Source organism: Mytilus edulis, chromosome 5 (genome assembly GCF_963676685.1).
Source record: "Mytilus edulis chromosome 5, xbMytEdul2.2, whole genome shotgun sequence".
Lineage (NCBI taxonomy): Eukaryota > Metazoa > Mollusca > Bivalvia > Mytilida > Mytilidae > Mytilus > Mytilus edulis.
The window spans coordinates 50,581,126-50,601,647 of NC_092348.1; the positions used below are offsets into that span (position 1 = coordinate 50,581,126).

Below are 20,522 nucleotides of genomic sequence, written 5' to 3' on the forward strand. Positions count from 1 at the left end.
TTTAGCCCCAAAGTTTCCCCTGGGTCAATTATTTTTTTCGCCACCTCTTTCGCCAAAACAATATATTTTTCCCCACTTTATTTTTTAATTAGCCACAATATTACAATTTATCTGTTTTGATATGATTGTCTTAAACCTCTTTTTCATAGTTCAGTGAGTGACTATATAGCTACTTGAAGAATTGTTTGCTATGTTGATTCTCTATTATAAGTTATACGCTAACGATTTTTGTATGTGTGCAACTATATGGTCATAATGCCAATCTAACAGTTCTCATTTGACCAAGTAATCATTGATAATTCACAAAGTTAAGTTTCCTAGTTCAAGTCAGTATCTCAGATATGATAGCATATTATATCTAATATTTGTACTATATTGTATGGTGAACATATCTGTCTGGTAGGTATAATATAAACACCTGTCATTTATCAATAATTCAACACAACATGAGGTCCTCTGATGTTCAGTACTTCAGTACTTTGATTTTGTAATGTTATTTCTCTTATTATGAGTAATAAGATAACTATATTTGGTATGTGCGTACCTTGCAAGGTCCTCATGCCAGTCAGACACTTGACCTCGACCTCATTTCATATGGATCAGTGAACAAGGTTAAGTTTTGGTGGTCAAGTACATATCGCAGATATTATAAGCAATAGGTCTAGTATATTTGGTGTATAGAATGATTGTAAGGTGTTCATGTCCAACTGACAGTAGTCCGAGATTACTCTGACGTCCAACGTCCAACGTCCAAAAAGGCAAAATGCAGAAATCGATGGGTCTCTGTGAAAACTGTTAAAATATGGAAAAATAAAAGTTGACAGGTAGGTGAAACTTACATAAATGAAAAGATAAATGAAAAATGAACAGATTGATGCCCGATTTATATAATTCCAAGGCCGTCAGTCGGCACCAGAAGCGACGAAGCAGCGCATCTATTTTGGGTGGGCAAATATCCACTTTTTGATATGGGACGAGCTCTGACGTCCCACGGCCCCAGCTTGTCTGGCAAAACAGCCGTTGGACGTCAGAGTAATCTCGGACTAAACTGACAGATGTCATCTGACTCTGACCTCATTTTTATGATTCAGTGGTTATAGTTAAGTTTTTGTGTTTTGGTCTGTTTTTCTTGTACTTTATGCAATAGGTTTACTATATTTGTTGTATGGAATGATTGTAAGGTATAAATATGTCTAGCTGGCAGATGTCATCTGACCTTGACCTCATAATCACTGTTCAGTGGTCAATTAAAGTTAAGTGTTTGAGATCTAGTCCTTTTTTCTACCACACTATGCAAAAGGTCAACTTTATTTGGTGTATGGAAATATATTATGATGTGCATGTCAGTCTCGCAGGTTTTATTTGACCTGAATTGGCCTCATTTTATCGGTCCATTGCTCAGTGTTAAGTTTTTGTGTTGGTCTGTTTTTCTTAAACTATAATTGCAATACTGAGGTCAACTATATTTGTTGTATGGAAGAATTGTCAGCTGTTCATGTCTGTCTGGCATGGTTCATCTGACCTTGGCCTCATTTTCTTGGATCATGTTAAGTTTACGTGATAGTTGTAGTAAGATTTATATTTAGGACTAGTTATCAACACAATTTCAATGATTAGTAAAGAAGGCGAGACATTTCAGCGTGTGCACTCCAATTGTTATATCTTATAAAGTGATCATATGCGATATCTTATAAAGTATATAAGATATCTTAAATATATCACATATATGCCGATTAATTCTTATATCATATGAGATACTTGAAGTTATATAAGTTGAATATCTGAGTAGAATATAGTAGCAAAACAGTGGCGGATCCAGAAGGTGGGGTTGGAGTCTTTCATAAGAAAGGCTAACGAACTGTGGTACATGATGAACGTGTTTTAATAAACTTTGCCTAAAATTTAATAATATCATTTAGTCATGCATCCATTTATGCTCAATATATAAATTTATTTCTGGGTATTATACATGTTGTACAAGTCCCAGATATTGAAGACTTTATTATCTTTATAGTTGGGTGCTAGAAAGAATTTCATTGGCTCATAATGGACACACCTACGGGAAATTTTAGGAAAATTTATCTGAACTCCCATATCATTCAAACATTATCAAAGATGTCTCGCATCATAATGCTGACATACAATTCCACTTGGTCCTAATAACTAACAACAATTGCATGAGAAATGTCGAAAACAACTTTAAAACATGACTGATATAAACGTATGCCCATGCGCTGAAACGTAAATATTTATTTATAAAGAGATCACGTATCTCTTCATAACATAAACTACAATATCACCGAATGTTACTGAAAGACAAACATTATAAATTAAATGGCATTTCTCTTACAAACAAGATATGTAGTAAACAAGTTGTTCAAAGTTATAAACGAACCCTATTCCAACCTTAGGTCAATTTCTCATGTACAAGACCTGGTTAGCGGGAAGAAGCACGAGACGTGGTCGAAGAAGAACCAATGCTGGCAACGATCATCAGTTTTTGAAAGGAAACGGATTTGTTCTTGTATCCGCAGAACCATGTCTGACTTTGCAGGAAAGGACCAAAATTTTGTTTTCAGACAGGTGAGGTAAATTCTCAACTTGACATACACAGCCGTCACAGGTAAAATTTCTGTCAACAGATTCAAGGGCGACTTTCGATTTGTTTATTTGTAAACAAGTCTGTTGGTAAACGTTTTTGCGTGTATTTTGTTATTGCTTTGAAACTGTGGCTCTCACGCTCTTACGTATACTGTACTTTTTGTATTATGCTGATTTAACGAAGAGATACACGATAAAAACTACGTTTCCTATAAATATCCTTATCCGTTCGCCCTCAATATTACGTTCGTCCCTATATCCGTCAGATCATTGGCCATGACTGTAACCCACGTTTGCTCAGATACGTGTAAATCAAATGTGGTTCAACTGATGGCCAATAATCTGACGAATATTATCAATCAAAGTGTTAAAAATCCAACATCAAATTTGCCAAAATGACAATAAATCAATGATTCGAAAAGAAAGGGGATGGGGGCTAGCTGTAACTATAAGCAGCCTTATGCTGCAGAAAATGTAAACAGTCTATGCATTTAAAAAAATATAATATGTATCTGAGAAAATATCTGAAAAAGTCTAATTTTTGGCAATAAGAAAAAACCCCAAAAATGTCTTAATTTAAGACCCTGTATTTTAATTAATAGCACAAATCGAAGAATGCACATTGAGAATCTAGGAACTGTTGTCTGTAATTCAAACAATTGTTAAATGTGGTAACAATTAGGAGATAACATGTCGACAGTAAACAGGTATTTGCGACAATCAAATCCCCAATTGATGCCGTAAAAAAAATCCAGTTCTTTCCTGTTACCAAAGTGAATCAATTTTTAAAAGTTTATCCTGGGAATAAGGAATAATTAAGTTTAAGATACTATTTGTGGTTTAATAGTATATCCTGCAATAGTTTATCAAATGCCAATTATCTATTTAAGCATTTGCATTACAAAAGGTTAAGAAATATACAAAAATATAGTCAGATATATGTCAGTAACATGAAAGAATCTTGAGTAACAGGACAACAGTAACAGGACAGAGTTGGTTGATGTCCAACAGCTGTTTTGCCAGACAAGCTGGGGCTTTGGTTACAGGAAGGATTTTTTTCTCAAAAAATTGCTTTATTTCATAGTTTTTAAAAAAAATACATCATTTCAGATTGGTCACAATTGGAAAATAACAATAAACAATGTCATTTATCCTTGAAACTGTATTTGCATGATGAAAAATCTGCCTAGGTAATGAAAAAATCTAAAATAAATTCCTTTTTGTTACCATCTACTTTACTAGAATTGCACAATGTTCTCTGCTGTTATCAAAAGTAAAAAAACTATTTTTTCATTCTATATACTGTATATTTTGTTGATATTTATTTGATATGATGATCATAACTTAGATTTTTTTTGGGGGGAGGGGTGGTTGAACATTTAAATTATAATATTTTATTAGAAGAGATATAAGAAAGAGTGTTTTTAAAATTGGCAATAGTTGGTGCATTATATACTCTATATAGTTAATACTGAAACTTAAAATTTTCCAAAAAGATGCCTGAATAAAAAAATAATAGCTGGTGAAAGATGAAACATGGAAATTAGACTTTTTCAGATATTGTCTCATCTCCAAAAGATAATCCAGATCCCCTTTGCCACCCCCTGAATCCAATTCTGAGAAATGGAAGGCTTTCAAACTTCTAGTTGCAATCAACAATAACTTGTTTTCCCAGTGTCCCTTGGGCTATTTACTTGCTTGAAAGTTTTGACCAATGCTATGTACATAGGAATATTCTATGAATAATGTTTCAAAGATGACTCGAGTATAAACCTTTGGGTCTCTGTGGATCTATATGAAATTGTGCCACAAGGTTCTTTGCCAAAAAAATGAAGGTTGGGATTGATTTTGGAGGTTGGCCTAACCATTTAGGGAAATGGGGTCAAAAAAATATACTTTTATAATACTTTGTATAAATTGCTTATTTTTTGTCAATTTCAACTGTGTTTAATTCAAAGTTTTGAATTCTTAGGGATAAACATGTATTTAGAATTTAGATTGTGACCCATTTTTAAATTGGTCCATATTAAGGTCCAAATAGTCCATAATATTTAAAACTAAGTTTGATTTCAACAAAACTTGAATTATAGATTTTCTTTTGTTCAAATGCTGAATCTTAACATGCAACTGTCTGTCTGTCTGTCAAATTATTGGATGTCATACATTGGTATCACATCGTCCTTGTCTGTGTCGTCCGAAGACATTTGGTTTCTGGACAATAACTAGTATATGTAAATAGAAATCTATGAAATTTAAACACAAGGTTAATAACCAAAAAAAGGAAGGTTGGGATTGATTTTGGAGGTTATGGTTTTAACAGTTTAGGAATTAAAAGGGGCCAAAAAAAGGGCCCAAATAAGCATTTTTCTAGTTTCCAGACAATAACTTGTGTAACAGTGTATGAATTTATCTGAAATTATGCCTAAAGTTTCCATACAGCAAAGGGATGGTTGTGATTTTTGTGGTTATGGCTCAAACCGTTTAGGAATTCTTGGTAAATGGAGAATTTAAAAGCAGTGTAAGGGAGGTAATCCAAACACATTTAAAGTATAATGTTGTGTATGTTTGGATTACCTCCCTAACACTGCTTTTAAATTATGTAAACAGAAATGTTGTATTGTCTTGAGGTGATTAGCTATCAATTTATATTTCAAAGTTACTATTAAAGGAATATTAATTTTAGCCATGATTATGTATGTCATTTTCTATTTTAAGACTTTTATGATGTAGTTATGGTTGCAAACTCCATTGAGATTATGACCATATCTTGATAGAAAGAATTATTTTTTTTTGAGATAAAAAGGGGGGAGGTGAAAACAAAATTTGGGAAAAAGAGTGGGGGATGTGTGTGTAAAAAAGAATGTCATCCAACAATGATTTTTTTTTGTGGGGGGGGGGGGGGGGGGCAATTTTTTCTTATTTCAGATTTCAGAAATTTTCAAATCATGTAGACAATTCATATATCTTTTACTACAGTTATTCTTTGTCAGAAACCTGTTATTTGTCAAATATTTATAACAATCAAAATTCAGACCTGTATCAAGTGCAAATATTGTGTACATTTTTGCCCAAACTGTTCTGGGTTGGACCTCTGCTGACGTATCCAGCTGTGCTCATGTATGAGGGTTTGGATGGGGTTAAATGATTAAAGAATAATGCCCTAAAAAAATGAAGATTAGAGAATACATGGAATAACGGGCCAAAAAAATGAAGATTAGAGAAAAAAGGGGTTAATTTTTTGAAGATTAGAGAAAAAAGGGGTTAATTTTTTAAAAGATTAGAGAAAAAAGGGGTGAAAATTAAATGTTTACAGAATAATAGACCCCCCCCCCCCCATCCAGACCCTCATGTATAGCCAATTACTTAAGAAATAATTCATGGGGGCTGGAATATATTGTGATTTTACAACGGGTTGGCCGTGGTAAAATCACGATATATTCAAGCCCCCATGAATTATTTCGATTCTAATAGGACAAATACGGCAACTGTTTTGGATCAAATTGCTATAGGTAAAGACATTATTTGCTGTTCCCATAAATAAACGCACCATTACATTGACGTAATAAAACGGAGAAAACAGAATAAGTAACATGCAAAAACTGTGTACAATAACATATTTAAATATATATTTATATGAATCTAAATGATAATTGTACTTATATGTCTTATTTGTATACAAAAATGGCTTATATAACACATTTTAGCATAGTTTGTGTACGTTTCCTTGTTGTGATGAATTTTGGGTTCAAAAGTGTGTATTTTCCCGTAAAATGCTTATATTCTGACGTCAACATTCTATGACGTCGGGTTACTTCATTCATTGAAAAGCATATGCTGTGGTAGTCCAAATAATTATGACATCTTGAAAGGCTATTATATTTAGCGTCAAAGAAAAAAATTATAATAGCCTTTCAAAGACGTCATAATTATTTGGACTAATGCTGTGGGAGTACGATAGGAACAGCCCAAACAATATATTCATATTTTACCACAGGTGTGTACTCAAAGCGTTTGAAGGAAGTCATGTTAGAATCTTATTTAAGAGAAATCCTTTACAATCATAGTTAGATATAGGAAGATGTGGTGTGAGTGCCAATGAGACAACTCTCCACCCAAATAATAATTTTAAAAAAGTAAAACATTATAGGTCAATGTACGGCCTTCAACACGGAGCCTTGGCTCACACCGAACAACAAGCTATAAAGGGCCTCAAAATTACTAGTGTAAAACCATTCAAACGGGTAAACCAACGGTCTAATCTATTTAAAAAAACGAGAAACAAGAAACACGTATAAATTACATAAACAAACGACAACTACTGTACATCAGATTCCAGCAGGATTAAACGTTTTAATGGATCCAAACCTTCTCCCTTTTTCTGAAACAATAGCATAACATCACAACATAGAAAAACACACAATAAAATATCAATTGGCAGGCCTAACTCAATCAAAAAACGTAAATTAATACACTATGAACGAATAAATTTGATCAGCGATATCTGAATGCAATAGCTCTGTTTTATGTTCCTTTTGAATTTCAGTCAAAGATGAAGACATGGATCTTCTACTGGTTACTCAACTTACATACTGGTAGATCTTAGATCTGGATTTGCCAAAAGCTCCATGAACCCTATTTTCAAAAAACATAATATGTTCCATCTATTGTGGTTTCTGAGAATAATTCTAAAGATCTGTTGGAATAAATACAATGAAATTTCCTGATCTTTTGTTATTAAACTATCTTTGGAATTCTCCAACCTGAACATGAGCGTTTCTTATTTGAAATTAAAATTTAAAGACATTGAAAAAAATAGTCAAACTTATTTTCAAATAAAATGATGTCTTACTTCGATATAAATGTCGTGGTGGAATCTAATTCTCTAATGATTTTTATCCTTCCTTTTCAAAAAAAATTATGCTCCTTATATATGTGACACCATAAGACATGGCCACCTCTTGTCTTGATGCCGTAATAGGAAATTCAGAAGAAACAAAGAAAATTTTACTACATAGTTAAATATTGACCATTTGTTTGAAATATTTCACCAGTGAGAAGAACAAAATAACCAAGTGGTTGAAATTGGGAAATATGAAAATCTTAAAAAATATAAGAAACTATTATTTTTGATTGAGAACATACATATTTACTTTGTTTGGTGGAGATTGTAAGTTTGATGGCATTCCTGTGGACAACAGTTGTTGTCAAGCTGAACTGTTCCTTGTTGAATATGACAAATGTATCAGGTCAATTTTAAGTTCATCATAGCCTTGTGTGCAAAAATGCTGTGTTTACTCCATGAAATTAATTTATAGACAAATCAATGTAAGTGGAAAGTTTAAAGGCTTGGCAAGTCATAGATATATAATTTGACAACTTTTGAAGCAATGATAAAATAGAAAATCAAAATTCAGGAAAGTTTTTTTTAAAATGCAAAATACATTTAGCTTGATTTTCTAGAACTTGAAAAAGATTTAAAAACTTTTCCAGATGCACAGGTTTGTCTGTAATGTATGGTAAAACACAATTATTTTTTTAAAAACATTTGACAAATAAACCTTGTAACAAAAGAAATTGAAGTCTAATGCCAATGAATGTGAACTTCCTATGTTGATATTATTTTTTTTTCTTCAGCTTTTAGACTACAAGTCCTTTACATATTCTTATATCTTGGGAGACCCAGTCACCAAGGAAGCTATCATTATTGATCCAGTTATAGAGATGGTTGAGAGAGATGCAAGAATCATCAAAGATTTAGGACTTGAACTCAAATATGCAGGTAAGATACAGAGGCAAAAAATTAGTCAAAGAAATCTGCAAATCCATTTCATGTTTTATTTTCATAAATATAAGGGAGCAGTCAAAAAGCAAATACCAGGCCCCAACAATAAATTGGAGTACTTCTCCATTAGTGTTACTAGTTTTTACGGTTTATGAATTATGCCCCTTTATAAACATAAAATTTGCTGAATTTTTCATTTCCCTAAACTACCTTTAGTTGGCCTCTATCAAATAATCTAAAGTTCAAATTATGTGGCATCATTTTTAGCTTTCCTTAGTTATGCCCCTTTATTAAAGGAAAAATTGCTAAATTTGTCATAGACACTTTCTCCATTTATTGTATAATTGATTGATTGATTGTGGTTTCTTAACGTCCAGTGGCAAATAGTTCATGCATGTTCAGGACTAGTCCAAATAATTATGATGTCTGGCAAGGCTATTTTAATTTTTTTCTGGGACGCCTTCCTAGTTCAGGACAAGAAAATATTAGAACTAAAATCAAATGAGTAGGATGAAAGGGATAAATGGACTGCTGCTGAAAAGGAGGGTAGACAGAAATTAAACTTGCAAAATGCCATCTACTGACCCCTCAAAATTTGTTGCAGGGCTCTTTAATAACATGCAACTCTCTCTACACAAGACAGATTAAACGTCTCTGTTCTAAAGAAAAGGCTACAAATTTGTCAATCCCACACAACCAAACATTGCAAAAATGTTACTGACTGTAGGAAAAAGATTCAGAGTGACCATATTTCTTGTACCCAATAAAACTGAAGATGTAAAGTCTAACTCTAAAGAGATGCAGAGTCTAGCTAACAGCAAAAATGTAGTCAAGCTCTGTAAATTTTAACTTCCAAAGCTGTAGATGCACAGTTCATGGCTTTAGATACAAAGGGTCAAAGCCCTGTCTATTTTGCATTAAGGATAAAATTACAATGTTTTAGATGATAGCTCATAATCTGGCAAAACGGGTAAGTGTGAGCATTTCTAACACTTGATTTCTGTAATCAGGTTACTTTTAAAATTCTCATCCTCTGTAGGAATTGAATGATTTTTTATATGACCGCAAAAATTGAAAATTTTTTGGTCGTATATTGGAATCACGTTGGCGTCGTCGTCGTAAACTTTTGGTTTTCGCATTATAACTTCAGTTTAAGTAAATAGAAATCTATGAAATTTAAACAGAAGGTTTATGACCACAAAAGGAAGGTTGGGATTGATTTTGGAAGTTTTGGTCCCAACAGTTTAGGAATTAGGGGCCAAAAAGGGCCCAAATTTATAAGCATTTTCTTGGTTTTCGCACTATAACTTTAGTTTAAGTAAATAGAAATCTATGAAATTTTGACACAAGGTTTATGACCACAAACGGAAGGTTGGGATTGATTTTGGGAGCTTTGGTTCCAACTGTTTAGGAATTAGGGGCCAAAAAAGGGCCCAAATAAGCATTATTCTTGGTTTTCGCACAATAACTTTAGAATAAGTAAATAGAAATCAATGAAATTATACACAAGGTTTATGAACACAAAAGGAAGGTTGGGATTGATTTTGGGAGCTTTGGTTCCAACTGTTTAGGAATTAGGGGCAGGGGCCCAAATAAGCATTTTTCTTGGTTTTCGCACCATAATTTTAGTATAAGTAAATAGAAATCTATGAAATTTAAACACAACTTTATGACCATAAAAGGAAGGTTGGGATTGATTTTGGGAGTTTTGGGCCCAACAGTTTAGGAATAAGGGGCCCAAAAGGTCCAAAATACAACTTTGTTTGATTTCGTTAAAAATTGAATAATTGGGATTCTTTGATATGCTGAATCTAACTGTGTATGTAGATTCTTAATTTTTGGTCCTGTTTTCAATTTAGTCTACATTAAAGTCCAAAGGGTCCAAAATTAAACTAAGATTGATTTTAACAAAAAATGAATTCTTGGGCTTCTTTGATATGCTGAATCTAAACATGTACTTAGATTTTTGATTATGGGCCCATAATATAGTTTTCAAGTTGCTCCAAATCAGGATCCAAAATTATTATATTAAGTATTGTGCAATAGCAAGAAATTTTCAATTGCACAGTATTCAGCAATAGCAAGAAATCTTCAATTGCACTGTATTGTGCAATAGCAAGAAATCTTCAATTGCACAGTATTGTGCAATAGCAAGAAATATCTAATTGCACAATATTACGCAATAGCAAGAAATTTTCAATTGGAATTATCTTTCTTTGTCAAGAATAGTAGTTGAATCAACTTAAATCATTGTTTTATACAATATACAATGTATATTCACTTTTACCACCAACTGATAAATTAAAACAATCTTTACCATTCAGTGATAACAAGCACTTTTTTTACATTTTAATATTTTATGATGTATTTAAATGAGTAGTTATTGTTGCAAACTTCATTAGAAATTTGAATTGTGATCAGTTTTGGAATAAGGGAAAAGGGGATGTGAAAAAAAAGGGGGGTTCAATTTTTCTCATTTCAGATTTCATAAATAAAAAGAAAATTTCTTCAAACATTTTTTTGAGAGGATTAATATTCAACAGCATAGTGAATTGCTCAAAGGCAAAAAACAAATTTTAAGTTTATTAGACCACATTCATTCTGTGTCAGAAACCTATGCTGTGTCAACTATTTAATCACAATCCAAATTAAGAGCTGAATCCAGCTTGAATGTTGTGTCCATACTTGCCCCAACCGTTCAGGGGTCAAACTCTGCGGTCGTATAAAGCTGTGCCCTGTGGAGCATCTGGTTTAACCAATTTTTATGAATTTAAAAAAAACTGGAAGATCAAGTGAAACTATTTAGAGTGAAAGGGTCACTAAAATAAGAGCTAATAATAATAAATTTAAATGGCTGAATTCAGTAGAGAAACCGAGACATAGCAAAAAAAGTATAAAAATACTGAACTCTGAAGTAAATTTCAAAAGGAGATGTGCATAAAAGTTGACAAAACCAAGTACTCAACTATATCAGCGAAGAGAACAAATGGAAAACAACTGTCATATTCTAGAGGGGTCTCGATGACAAGGTGGTCTGATTAGTAAAACTAACAAGTCAACACTGAGGTTGTGAGTTTGAATCCTGCAGGATACAGGTGCACTTCACTCTAATCTTGATTGACTTGGAGTGTCGATTTTCTTATGGAAGGTTGTGGTTCTCTCTGTGCACTCCAGCTTCCTCAACTAATAAAAACTTTCTGCCACTTTCACTATAGTGTTGAAAGTGGTATTAAACACCCATCAATCAATCATATTCCTCACTTGGTACAGGCATTTTCCCTCCAAAAAAAATGGTGTGTTAAACCTGATTTTGTAGCTAGCTAAACCTTCCATCATATTGACAACACCGAGAGAGATGCTAAAGACATAATTGGTTTATATGGGAAAATAATTTATATCCAGACCAGGACAAATAAGACAACCAGTAGACTGATATAATAAAACAATAAACAAAAACAATAGAACACTACAGATAGCAACCAAATACAACCAAAGTGACTTAGGACAGGCACATTAAGTGGGTGGCAGTGTTAAATGTGATTTTGAGTACTCATCCTTTCAATATCAACAATAACTTTTAATGTCATGAATTATAATCTAGTCTTTAATGTTAGAAGATGCACACAGATCCAGGTGAGCAACACCGGTTCATACTACCTTTATAGTTCCTATGTTATATTTCACAATTATTAGATTATTTATAAAACATTTTCTTTAGGAAAATGAAATATTTGTTTTGGAAGTGTAAGTTAATTTTCAGTGTGTGTATATGAGTTTTCAATAAGGTAAAGCCAACTGTACATATAATATTGTGATGTTTTTCCAGTAAATACTCATGTTCATGCAGACCATGTGACAGGATCTGGAGAACTCAAAAAGAAACTTCCAAAGTGTGAAAGTATGATATCTAATGTCAGCAATGCAAAGGCAGATGTGAAGTTATCTGATGGTGACAAGATTGACTTTGGATCTTTTAATTTAGAAGTAAGAAGCACACCTGGTCATACAAATGGTGCGTTTATTTAGAAAGAATCTAACAAATTTAGTTAGAAATATTTAAAGTATGAAATAGTTATAATTTTGGATGAACACTGTTTTCATTGAAGTGTATGCTAAATTTTACAGGGCAAATAATAAATTGTTTGTAACAAGAATATGTTGAATAATATGGTTTAAATTATGTATTTTAAGTGTCAGTATGATAATAAGGAATATTTGGTGTAAATTGTTTGAATTATATATAACTTAAGGTGGTATAGGTGTTTTTTGCCATCTTGGATTGTAAAATAGCTGAACATATGTCTAGAAATATAATTAGGTCAGCAAATTTCAATACAGGATTACAACTTATTAACAAGAATTTTCTTTAAAATGTACAAACTAATGTGATCATAGGTTATAATTACTCATGTTCTTTCAAAGATGGAATATTTTTTTTGGACGATCAATGCATTTGAATGGGAGCATATAGTTGGAACTTGGACACCCCCCTTCACTCTGGGTTGGAACCCCCCCCCTTTTTTTAAATGGCTGGATCTGCCCCTGGTCAACAAGACTAAACTATTCTAATGTACTTATTTTCATGGATTTCTTTGGTGTGCCATGAGTAACTAACTGTCAACTAAATCGTGAATTTAAGTATTCTCAACAAAACACAAATTTTCTAAGTTGCCAAAAACTAAGAAATAAAATATTTATAAACAAACAACTCTTCAAAACACAAAAATGTTATGACTGACAATGACTATAAATGAATCCACAGCAGTAGAACAAATAAGATATGAACCAGTCATAGTTCTTTTACTCAAAATTTATATAAACTGATTTTTAGAAATATAAGATGATGTGTTATGAGTGCCAATAAGACAACTTTTCATCCAAGTCACAATTTGTAAAAAGTAAATCAAAGTATGCCTTTAACACGGATCCTTGGCTCACACAAAACAGCAAGCTATAAAGGGCCCCCAAATGACTTGTGTAAAATAATTCAAACAGGAAAACCAACAGTTTAATCTATATAAAAAATGAGAAACACTTTTGAACCACATTAACAAATGACAACCACTGAATGACAGGTTTCTGACTTAGGACAGGTGCAAACAAATGCAGCAGGTTTAAACATTTTAACAGGTGCCAACCTTCACTCTAACCTGAAGTAGTAGTGTAACATTACAACAAAGACACATTACAAAATATCAATTGAAATGGCTAAACTCAATCTAAAAGACATTTTAACAAAAACCAGTTAACATATACTGAACACTTGTTTTTATTTTATATAATTATATTATATGATTATAAACTGTTGCAGGTTGCTTAACCTTTGTATGGCATGACAAAGGAATGGCTTTCACTGGTGATGCCATTTTAGTAAGAGGTTGTGGGAGAACAGATTTTCAGGAAGGTTTGTACATATTTTAGAAAATATTTGTGTCTGGCAGATGTTTTAGAAATTTCAATATTTTTATCTTACAATTTGAAATAAGCCTTTGCCTGATGTGAATCATTATTATTCTTTTGCTGATGACCAGCAAGTTTAGCATGAAGATGTGTATGAAATGACTGTAAGGTGTACATGTCTGCATGATGGGTTTCATTTACCTTGACCTTGATTTCATTATACATGGTCAATGTTAAGCTTTTGTCTGTTTTTAGATAGAGACCATGAACAATAGATCTGTATTTGTTAAGATTTTGTGGTTTGATTCTTTTTCTCAGATACCTTATTCATGAGCAGTAGGACCTCTATATAAGCTGTACAGAATCGTTAAAAGGTTTACATGTCTTTTCTTGCAGAGTTCATCTGACCTTGACTTCTTGTCCATATTCATTGGTCAATATTATGGTTTCATGATGTATTGAATGATTGCGTAGTTTACAGGATGTCTGGCAGGGTTCATCTGACCTTGACCTCGTTTTCATGGTTCTTTGGTCAATCTTCAGTATTTGTAACAAGGTCTGTTTCTGAGGTGTTATATATAATAAGCAATAGGCAATGATTTTAAGGTGTACTGTCTTTTGGTAGGGGGTCTCTGCTTTTTAAAAATTGTGAATAAATGTAACAGAAACTCCAAAAATACACCAAATATAAAATTAACAATATGACATACAATAACTTCTGACATCAGGACATTTAACTATCCTGATATCTGATGCAAAAATTTTAAAGAGAACAAACAACATTGGGTAAACTTATTTGAAAATTGAATTAATTTCACTAAATTCTTATGGACTTTTTATTAATCATGATTATTTGAAGAAATAGATAGAAACCCTACATTTTGATGAAAAAATATATTAAACATAAAAAATTGTCATTATAATGTCTTTTTTATTTTAATATTTTAGGAAATTCAGAGACACTCTATGAATCAGTCCATAAAAAGATTTTTAGCCTTCCTTCTAACTTTCGACTGTTTCCAGCACATGATTATACAGGTATTATTATAGACTGAATTAAAAGATCTGCTAAATTGTAGACTGTAGTTGTGTACACTGGTGTTTATATGATTTATCATACACCGTCAGTCTGTCATTCCTTTTGATATAAGGATTCTACTATATATATATATATCACATTACCTTATTTGGATATATAGTTACATATTGATAAGAACGTCTAGATAGGGTTTACAGAAACAGAATAATGAGGAAAATATAGAATAAAGGACCAAAGAAATAATGAATAGATCCAAAATATAAAGAATTGAGAATTGGTGCTAAGGTATAAAGAATAGAGAAAAATGTCCTAAATTTTAAAAGAATACAGAAATAAAGGACCTCCCTCCCCATCCAGACTGTGAGACCCTCATATACATGTAATAAGAGGAAGATCTGTATGGAATAACAGATATCAGTCATGTCTAAAGTAACTGAAAAAAATATGCCAGCTTTTTGTCTCTTTTCTTGAATATAGGGGAGTCTGGGTTAGGTCAGCCACTCACTCAAGGTTTTTTGATAACACAAGCCCAAATCAATTCAGAAAGATATCGCGAGAGAAGATATTCTGCCTTAATTTTACAAAATTGATTAATTTCCAAGTATTTTTACACCACACATCATGTATTGAAGAGATAATATTCTGCATGTCTGTGAGTGGATTATTGGTTTGTCCATCTGTCTTTAAACATATTTATATACAGTTAACTCTCGTTGTCTCGAACTCGGTTGACTCGAAATTTCGGATGAGTCGAAGTTTTCACGTGGTCCCGAACTTTATTCCATACAAAAGTATGTAATTCGACTCCTGATGAGTCGAAATTGGATGAGTCGAAATTTCGGTTGAGTCGAACTAAATTTACGGTCCCAAGGTTAACAAAAGCATTCAAAATTCATTTTTTTATCTCGAACTAATACACATATGTCAAAACAGGACCTCCGGGATGTAAATGGATTGAATAGTTAATCTGACAATACACGTGTAATTAAATTTCCGGTCACTGACCACTGTAATGATTTATGACATGCTATTTCCATGAGTGTTTACCTAAGATTATCTTTTATAGAATTTTGACAAATAATTAGTGATACATTGTTAATATTCATGAAAAAGTATTTAAAATGTTTACAAAACAATTAATTTGTGATTTACACTAACGAGCTTGGGTGTGTATAAAGTGAGGATTATGGCTTCCGTTGATGATCACCTAAAAGCTACTCAAACGGCGTCTTTAATCTTGTTATATTTTCTTTTGAAAAGAAAGAGTGAGATACAAATGTAGAATAAAAATCTACATTTTTTTTAAATCTCTTGTATCCGAGAATAAACAATTTTGTCAGCTATAACCGACCTGAATAACGAAACTATCAATTGGAAATTACTCTTGGAAAAGCCATAGGATTTTTTTTAATTGAAAGAATTGAATAAATAAAAATAATGCCTTTATAATAATAAAGGACTGTGACAAACAAATACATCGATCTGATACTAGAATATCGATCCCCTTGCCATATTCACCCGGATTTATTTTAGCTTTACCCAGCTAAGCAAGAGTTGTGTCTCTTAGATTGTCGAACTTCCGGTGTTCGTTTGAGTCGAACTACGTGTATCTCGAAATATTTCTCTGGTCCGGCTGACTTCGACATAACGAGAGTCGACTGTAGATATAAAGAAGATGTTGTATGGGTGCCAATGAGACAACTCTCCATCCAAGTCATAATTTGTAAAAGTAAACCATTATAGGTCAATGTAAGGTCTTCAACACAGAGCCTTGGCTTACACCGAACAGCAAGCTGTAAAGGGCCCCAACAATTACAAGTGTAACAAAAAATGATTTTCTTCAGACAATTCCTTACATCAAATCGTAAATTCATGAAAATTTGAAGTTTTTGCAGTCTTAATTGCAATTCAATTGTTCTGCTTGAACTTCCCTTCTGTTACTTATATATATGCATTGCATTGAATCTTTATGTATAGAGTAAAAGTTCATAATCTTCTGTTCTGTGTTTTGTCAGGACAAACAGTAACTACAGTTGCAGAGGAAAAAACATTGAATCCAAGACTGACTAAATCAAAAACAGAGTTCAAAAACATTATGGAGAATCTCAACCTTCCATATCCAAAACAGATTGGTATGAATATTCATGCTTTATACTTAAATTATTTATTAATTGGTTGGTAGTTCTTTAGTGTCCAGCAATTTAAGGTGGATTATCAGTATATATTTCCTCAGATAGAATTGTTTTGCCAAAATTGAGATTTCACAATGCTATTTATTTACCAACCTACAAGTCATGCAAAATTCTCCCAATTTTGCTTAGATTTTTCATGAAAAAAAAATTTTTTTGGTGAATTATTTAATTTTGGATGTAACGCGTCTTTTGATTGGCTGACATTATTTTGTTATTAGCCCATAGACATAATTCAGTCATGTGACCGCGACGCCATCAACATTTTTTCATGGTTTTCCATGTTCAAAATGGAATTTAGAATTAAATTATAAGACATGACTGTAATACTTTTTCTGTCTATTCAAAATAACATAAAAAATGTGGTGCACACTGTTAAATAACCCGCTACGCGCGTTATTCAGTGTGCACCAAATTTTTTATGTTATTTCTTCATAGACAGAAAAAATATTACAGTCATCCCTTAAATAACATAATATATGTGAGATAGAATTTTGAAAGAATGTATGAGAAGATAGGTTATTTATATGCTTAAAGAATGGTTGTCATCAAATTTGTTTTCATGCTACAAGTGAAAAATTAAAATTTCATTAAGGTGGTATCAAACACCAACACTTGACTAAATTAATTTGGCTCATTTAATTTTTATAAAATTTTGACAAAATTAAAAAAAATCGTAAAACTAAAAGCACACTTCATCAAAAAAATTTCACTCAAATATATATATAGCAGTTTCACAAACTAATATTGCCTTATCAAAAGAACGTGATTTAAATGTTCAGCTGTTTATTATAGAGTTATTTTCCTGTTGTGTTATGTTCCACCTTATAGATATAAGAAGATGTGGTATGAGTGCCAATGAGACAACTCTCCATCCAAGTCACAACTTGTAAAAGTAAACCACTATAGGTCAAGCTATAAAGGTTCCCCAAAAATGACCAGTGTAAAACCATTGAAACAGGAAAACCAAATGTCATAGGTGGATCCAAGGGGGGCCTGGGGGGCCTGGCCACTATAGGTAACAAATAATGGGCCCCCCCTTAGGAAAAGTTCTGGATCCGCCACTGAATGTCTAATCTATATCACTTCCTTTTATAGAAATTTTACTATTATTCTTATCTCCCCTCATATGTCTAAGTTGAAAAATTGATTCATGATATTAAACAAAAATAAAAACAAATATTTAGTGTTTGTAAAATAGTTTATATGATACACAATAAATCATTTATTTTCCTGAATTTAGATTAACAGTCTGATACATGAATTGCCAATATGTCTTAAAAAAAATAAGCAAAGAACTAGACCAATTGTGTTTGATTCATTTAATTCATTTCAAAAGTTTCAAGAGAGCAATACTGCTCAAAATGGCACAATCTACTTTTCAATTTCAACCAAATAAAAGAAAGACTTCTTTAATCTATGTAAGGTTATAAGGCATGGTCGCCTATTCGTGACATCACAATGGGAAATTTGGAGCAAAGCAAGAAAATTTTTACCAATGAAGAACTGAAATAAAACAATCCACACATTGATTAAATAAAAATAATTAACAGGTCAGTGAAAGGATAACTAGTGTAAGAATTAGAGAAACAAGGATTATTCAATCATTAAAAAACAGTTATCTATTCAAAAGAGGTTATTATCTGATTAAGTTGTAAGTTACACAACAAAGCTTACACATAGGTCAAAGTCGTTTGAGTCTTTGAGGCATCATTTGTTACCTTTTTATTGGTTTTCTGTATAATATGTATCACTAATGATATTTTAACAGTTTCACAGTTCAATTTAGGTCATGTAAGGTAAAAAAGGTAAACATGCATGTAAACTGCATTTGTATTCCCTTGTATTTAATTTCGCAAAATTAGTGAAAATAATTACACCCCTGAAAAAGATATCTGTATTTATAAATATTATTATTAAATTAAGGAGATGTGGTATGATTGACAATGACACAACTAGTTATACTGTATATGTCATTTTAAAGCCATAAAAAATTAGCAAAAGCCATACATTATAATTACCATAGAGATTGTTCAGGCAAACAGTTCATTTATCTCAAATAAGTTTAGGTTCAGAATGTAACATCAAGAGTAAACTGTGGAGCTTATTTTTTTTCCAGATAAAGCTTTACCTGCAAATATGGTTTGTGGACTGCAAGATCTTCAAAGCTGAACAAGACCATGATTGACTTGCACTTTGTTTTCTGGAGCTTTATGATAACCAAGAGTCTTTGTGAACTATTGCTGTGGCTTGAGTCGTTGACTCTAAGATGATTGGATGGTTTACAGGGCATCCATGTGAAGTTTTGACTTATTATTGTCCCAATAATGTAAAACTATGTTCTCTTGTGAAAGGCTGTCTCCTATAATATAAATGTCTTCATCCAATGTACAATGTCAAACACCTTTGTGAAGACACAGACCATGTTTTGTTTAATGTAGAAAAAAGTTGATTAAGATATATATTTTATTCATATTATCTGGTGAGATGGATCAGAATTGGCTATTTACTTACTTATCACATGAAAATAGAGCAATATTAGTCTTACTGTTCCCAGGTCTACTGATAGGATTTCAAGCAAGAAAAATTATCCTTATACAATTATGGCCCGTTGAAAAGGTGAATATCCAAAATTGTCAACACGAGAAGGTTATTTCACTGAGGGCGCAGCCCGAAGTGAAATAACTTTTAAGGGTTGACAATTTTGGATATTCACCTTTTCAACGGGCCACAATTGTTTTATTATACCGAACTAACAGTGGAATGGCCTTTCGAAAACTTTCAATATATTTTTTACATAACAAAATCAAAGACAAGCTGACGTTTGAAAATACATTTGTTTTCTAGAATTTCTAGAATGTACAACAAAGGTAGAATCTTTTTGTAAAATATTGATGGCCCTAAAAAGGACCGTTACTCTATAAGAGCTATCATCAGCTGCTGGCACTCTATTCATGTCCAATCCTTATTTCCACGTCTCTCGGTGAGCTTCCAGTGTAACGTGAACGCTGCCATTTTGTTTATTTACGTCTATGACATCATTTTCATGGGAGATAACTCAAGTACAAATCAACAGACTCAAAAGGTTATTCGCCGGTGAATAATAGGGTTATTCACCGCTGGTGGAAATTTTTAGGGTTATTCATCCTTCCTTGCAATTAAATGAAAAACAACCGAATTATTCCATGTCACGTGATAACGTTTCACCCAATAGAATTGTTTAAAATATATGAAAGGTATAATAATATTCAATGTGCAATTGTAGTAGTAAAAATTATGAAAATTGCTATTTTACTTTAGTTTTATTAACAGTTATAGAAAATCAGTAATGGCAACATGTAGGTTGACTAGTTACAGTCATCACAGAATTAATTACTGATCATTTCTGAAAGGAAGCATCCATGGGAGGATACATGTTTTATTAAGAAAAATATGTATGTTTCAGATAAATTGTTTCATTGTACTTCTGAGAACAAAAATCATATTTTTATTCTGCCAAAAATTGTGCAAA

General features: G+C 32.2%; 1 protein-coding gene across 4 annotated transcripts; it reads left to right on the forward strand.

Moving 5' to 3' along the window:
* Positions 1–2,250: 2,250 nt before the first annotated feature.
* On the forward strand, positions 2,251–19,293 carry LOC139525455 (persulfide dioxygenase ETHE1, mitochondrial-like). Of its 4 annotated transcripts, none has more exons than XM_071320801.1 (7): positions 2,251–2,583; positions 8,236–8,380; positions 12,210–12,395; positions 13,695–13,787; positions 14,732–14,821; positions 16,838–16,954; positions 19,131–19,293. In XM_071320801.1, exons 1-7 carry the CDS (start codon positions 2,335–2,337, stop codon positions 19,181–19,183), a joined length of 933 nt encoding a protein of 310 aa, XP_071176902.1. In that variant the 5' UTR covers positions 2,251–2,334; the 3' UTR covers positions 19,184–19,293. The 4 variants fall into 4 exon arrangements, with proteins under 4 accessions (XP_071176902.1, XP_071176903.1, XP_071176904.1 ...); XM_071320802.1 differs by having other exon boundaries at positions 2,453–2,588; XM_071320803.1 differs by having other exon boundaries at positions 2,512–2,623.
* Positions 19,294–20,522: the final 1,229 nt, after the last annotated feature.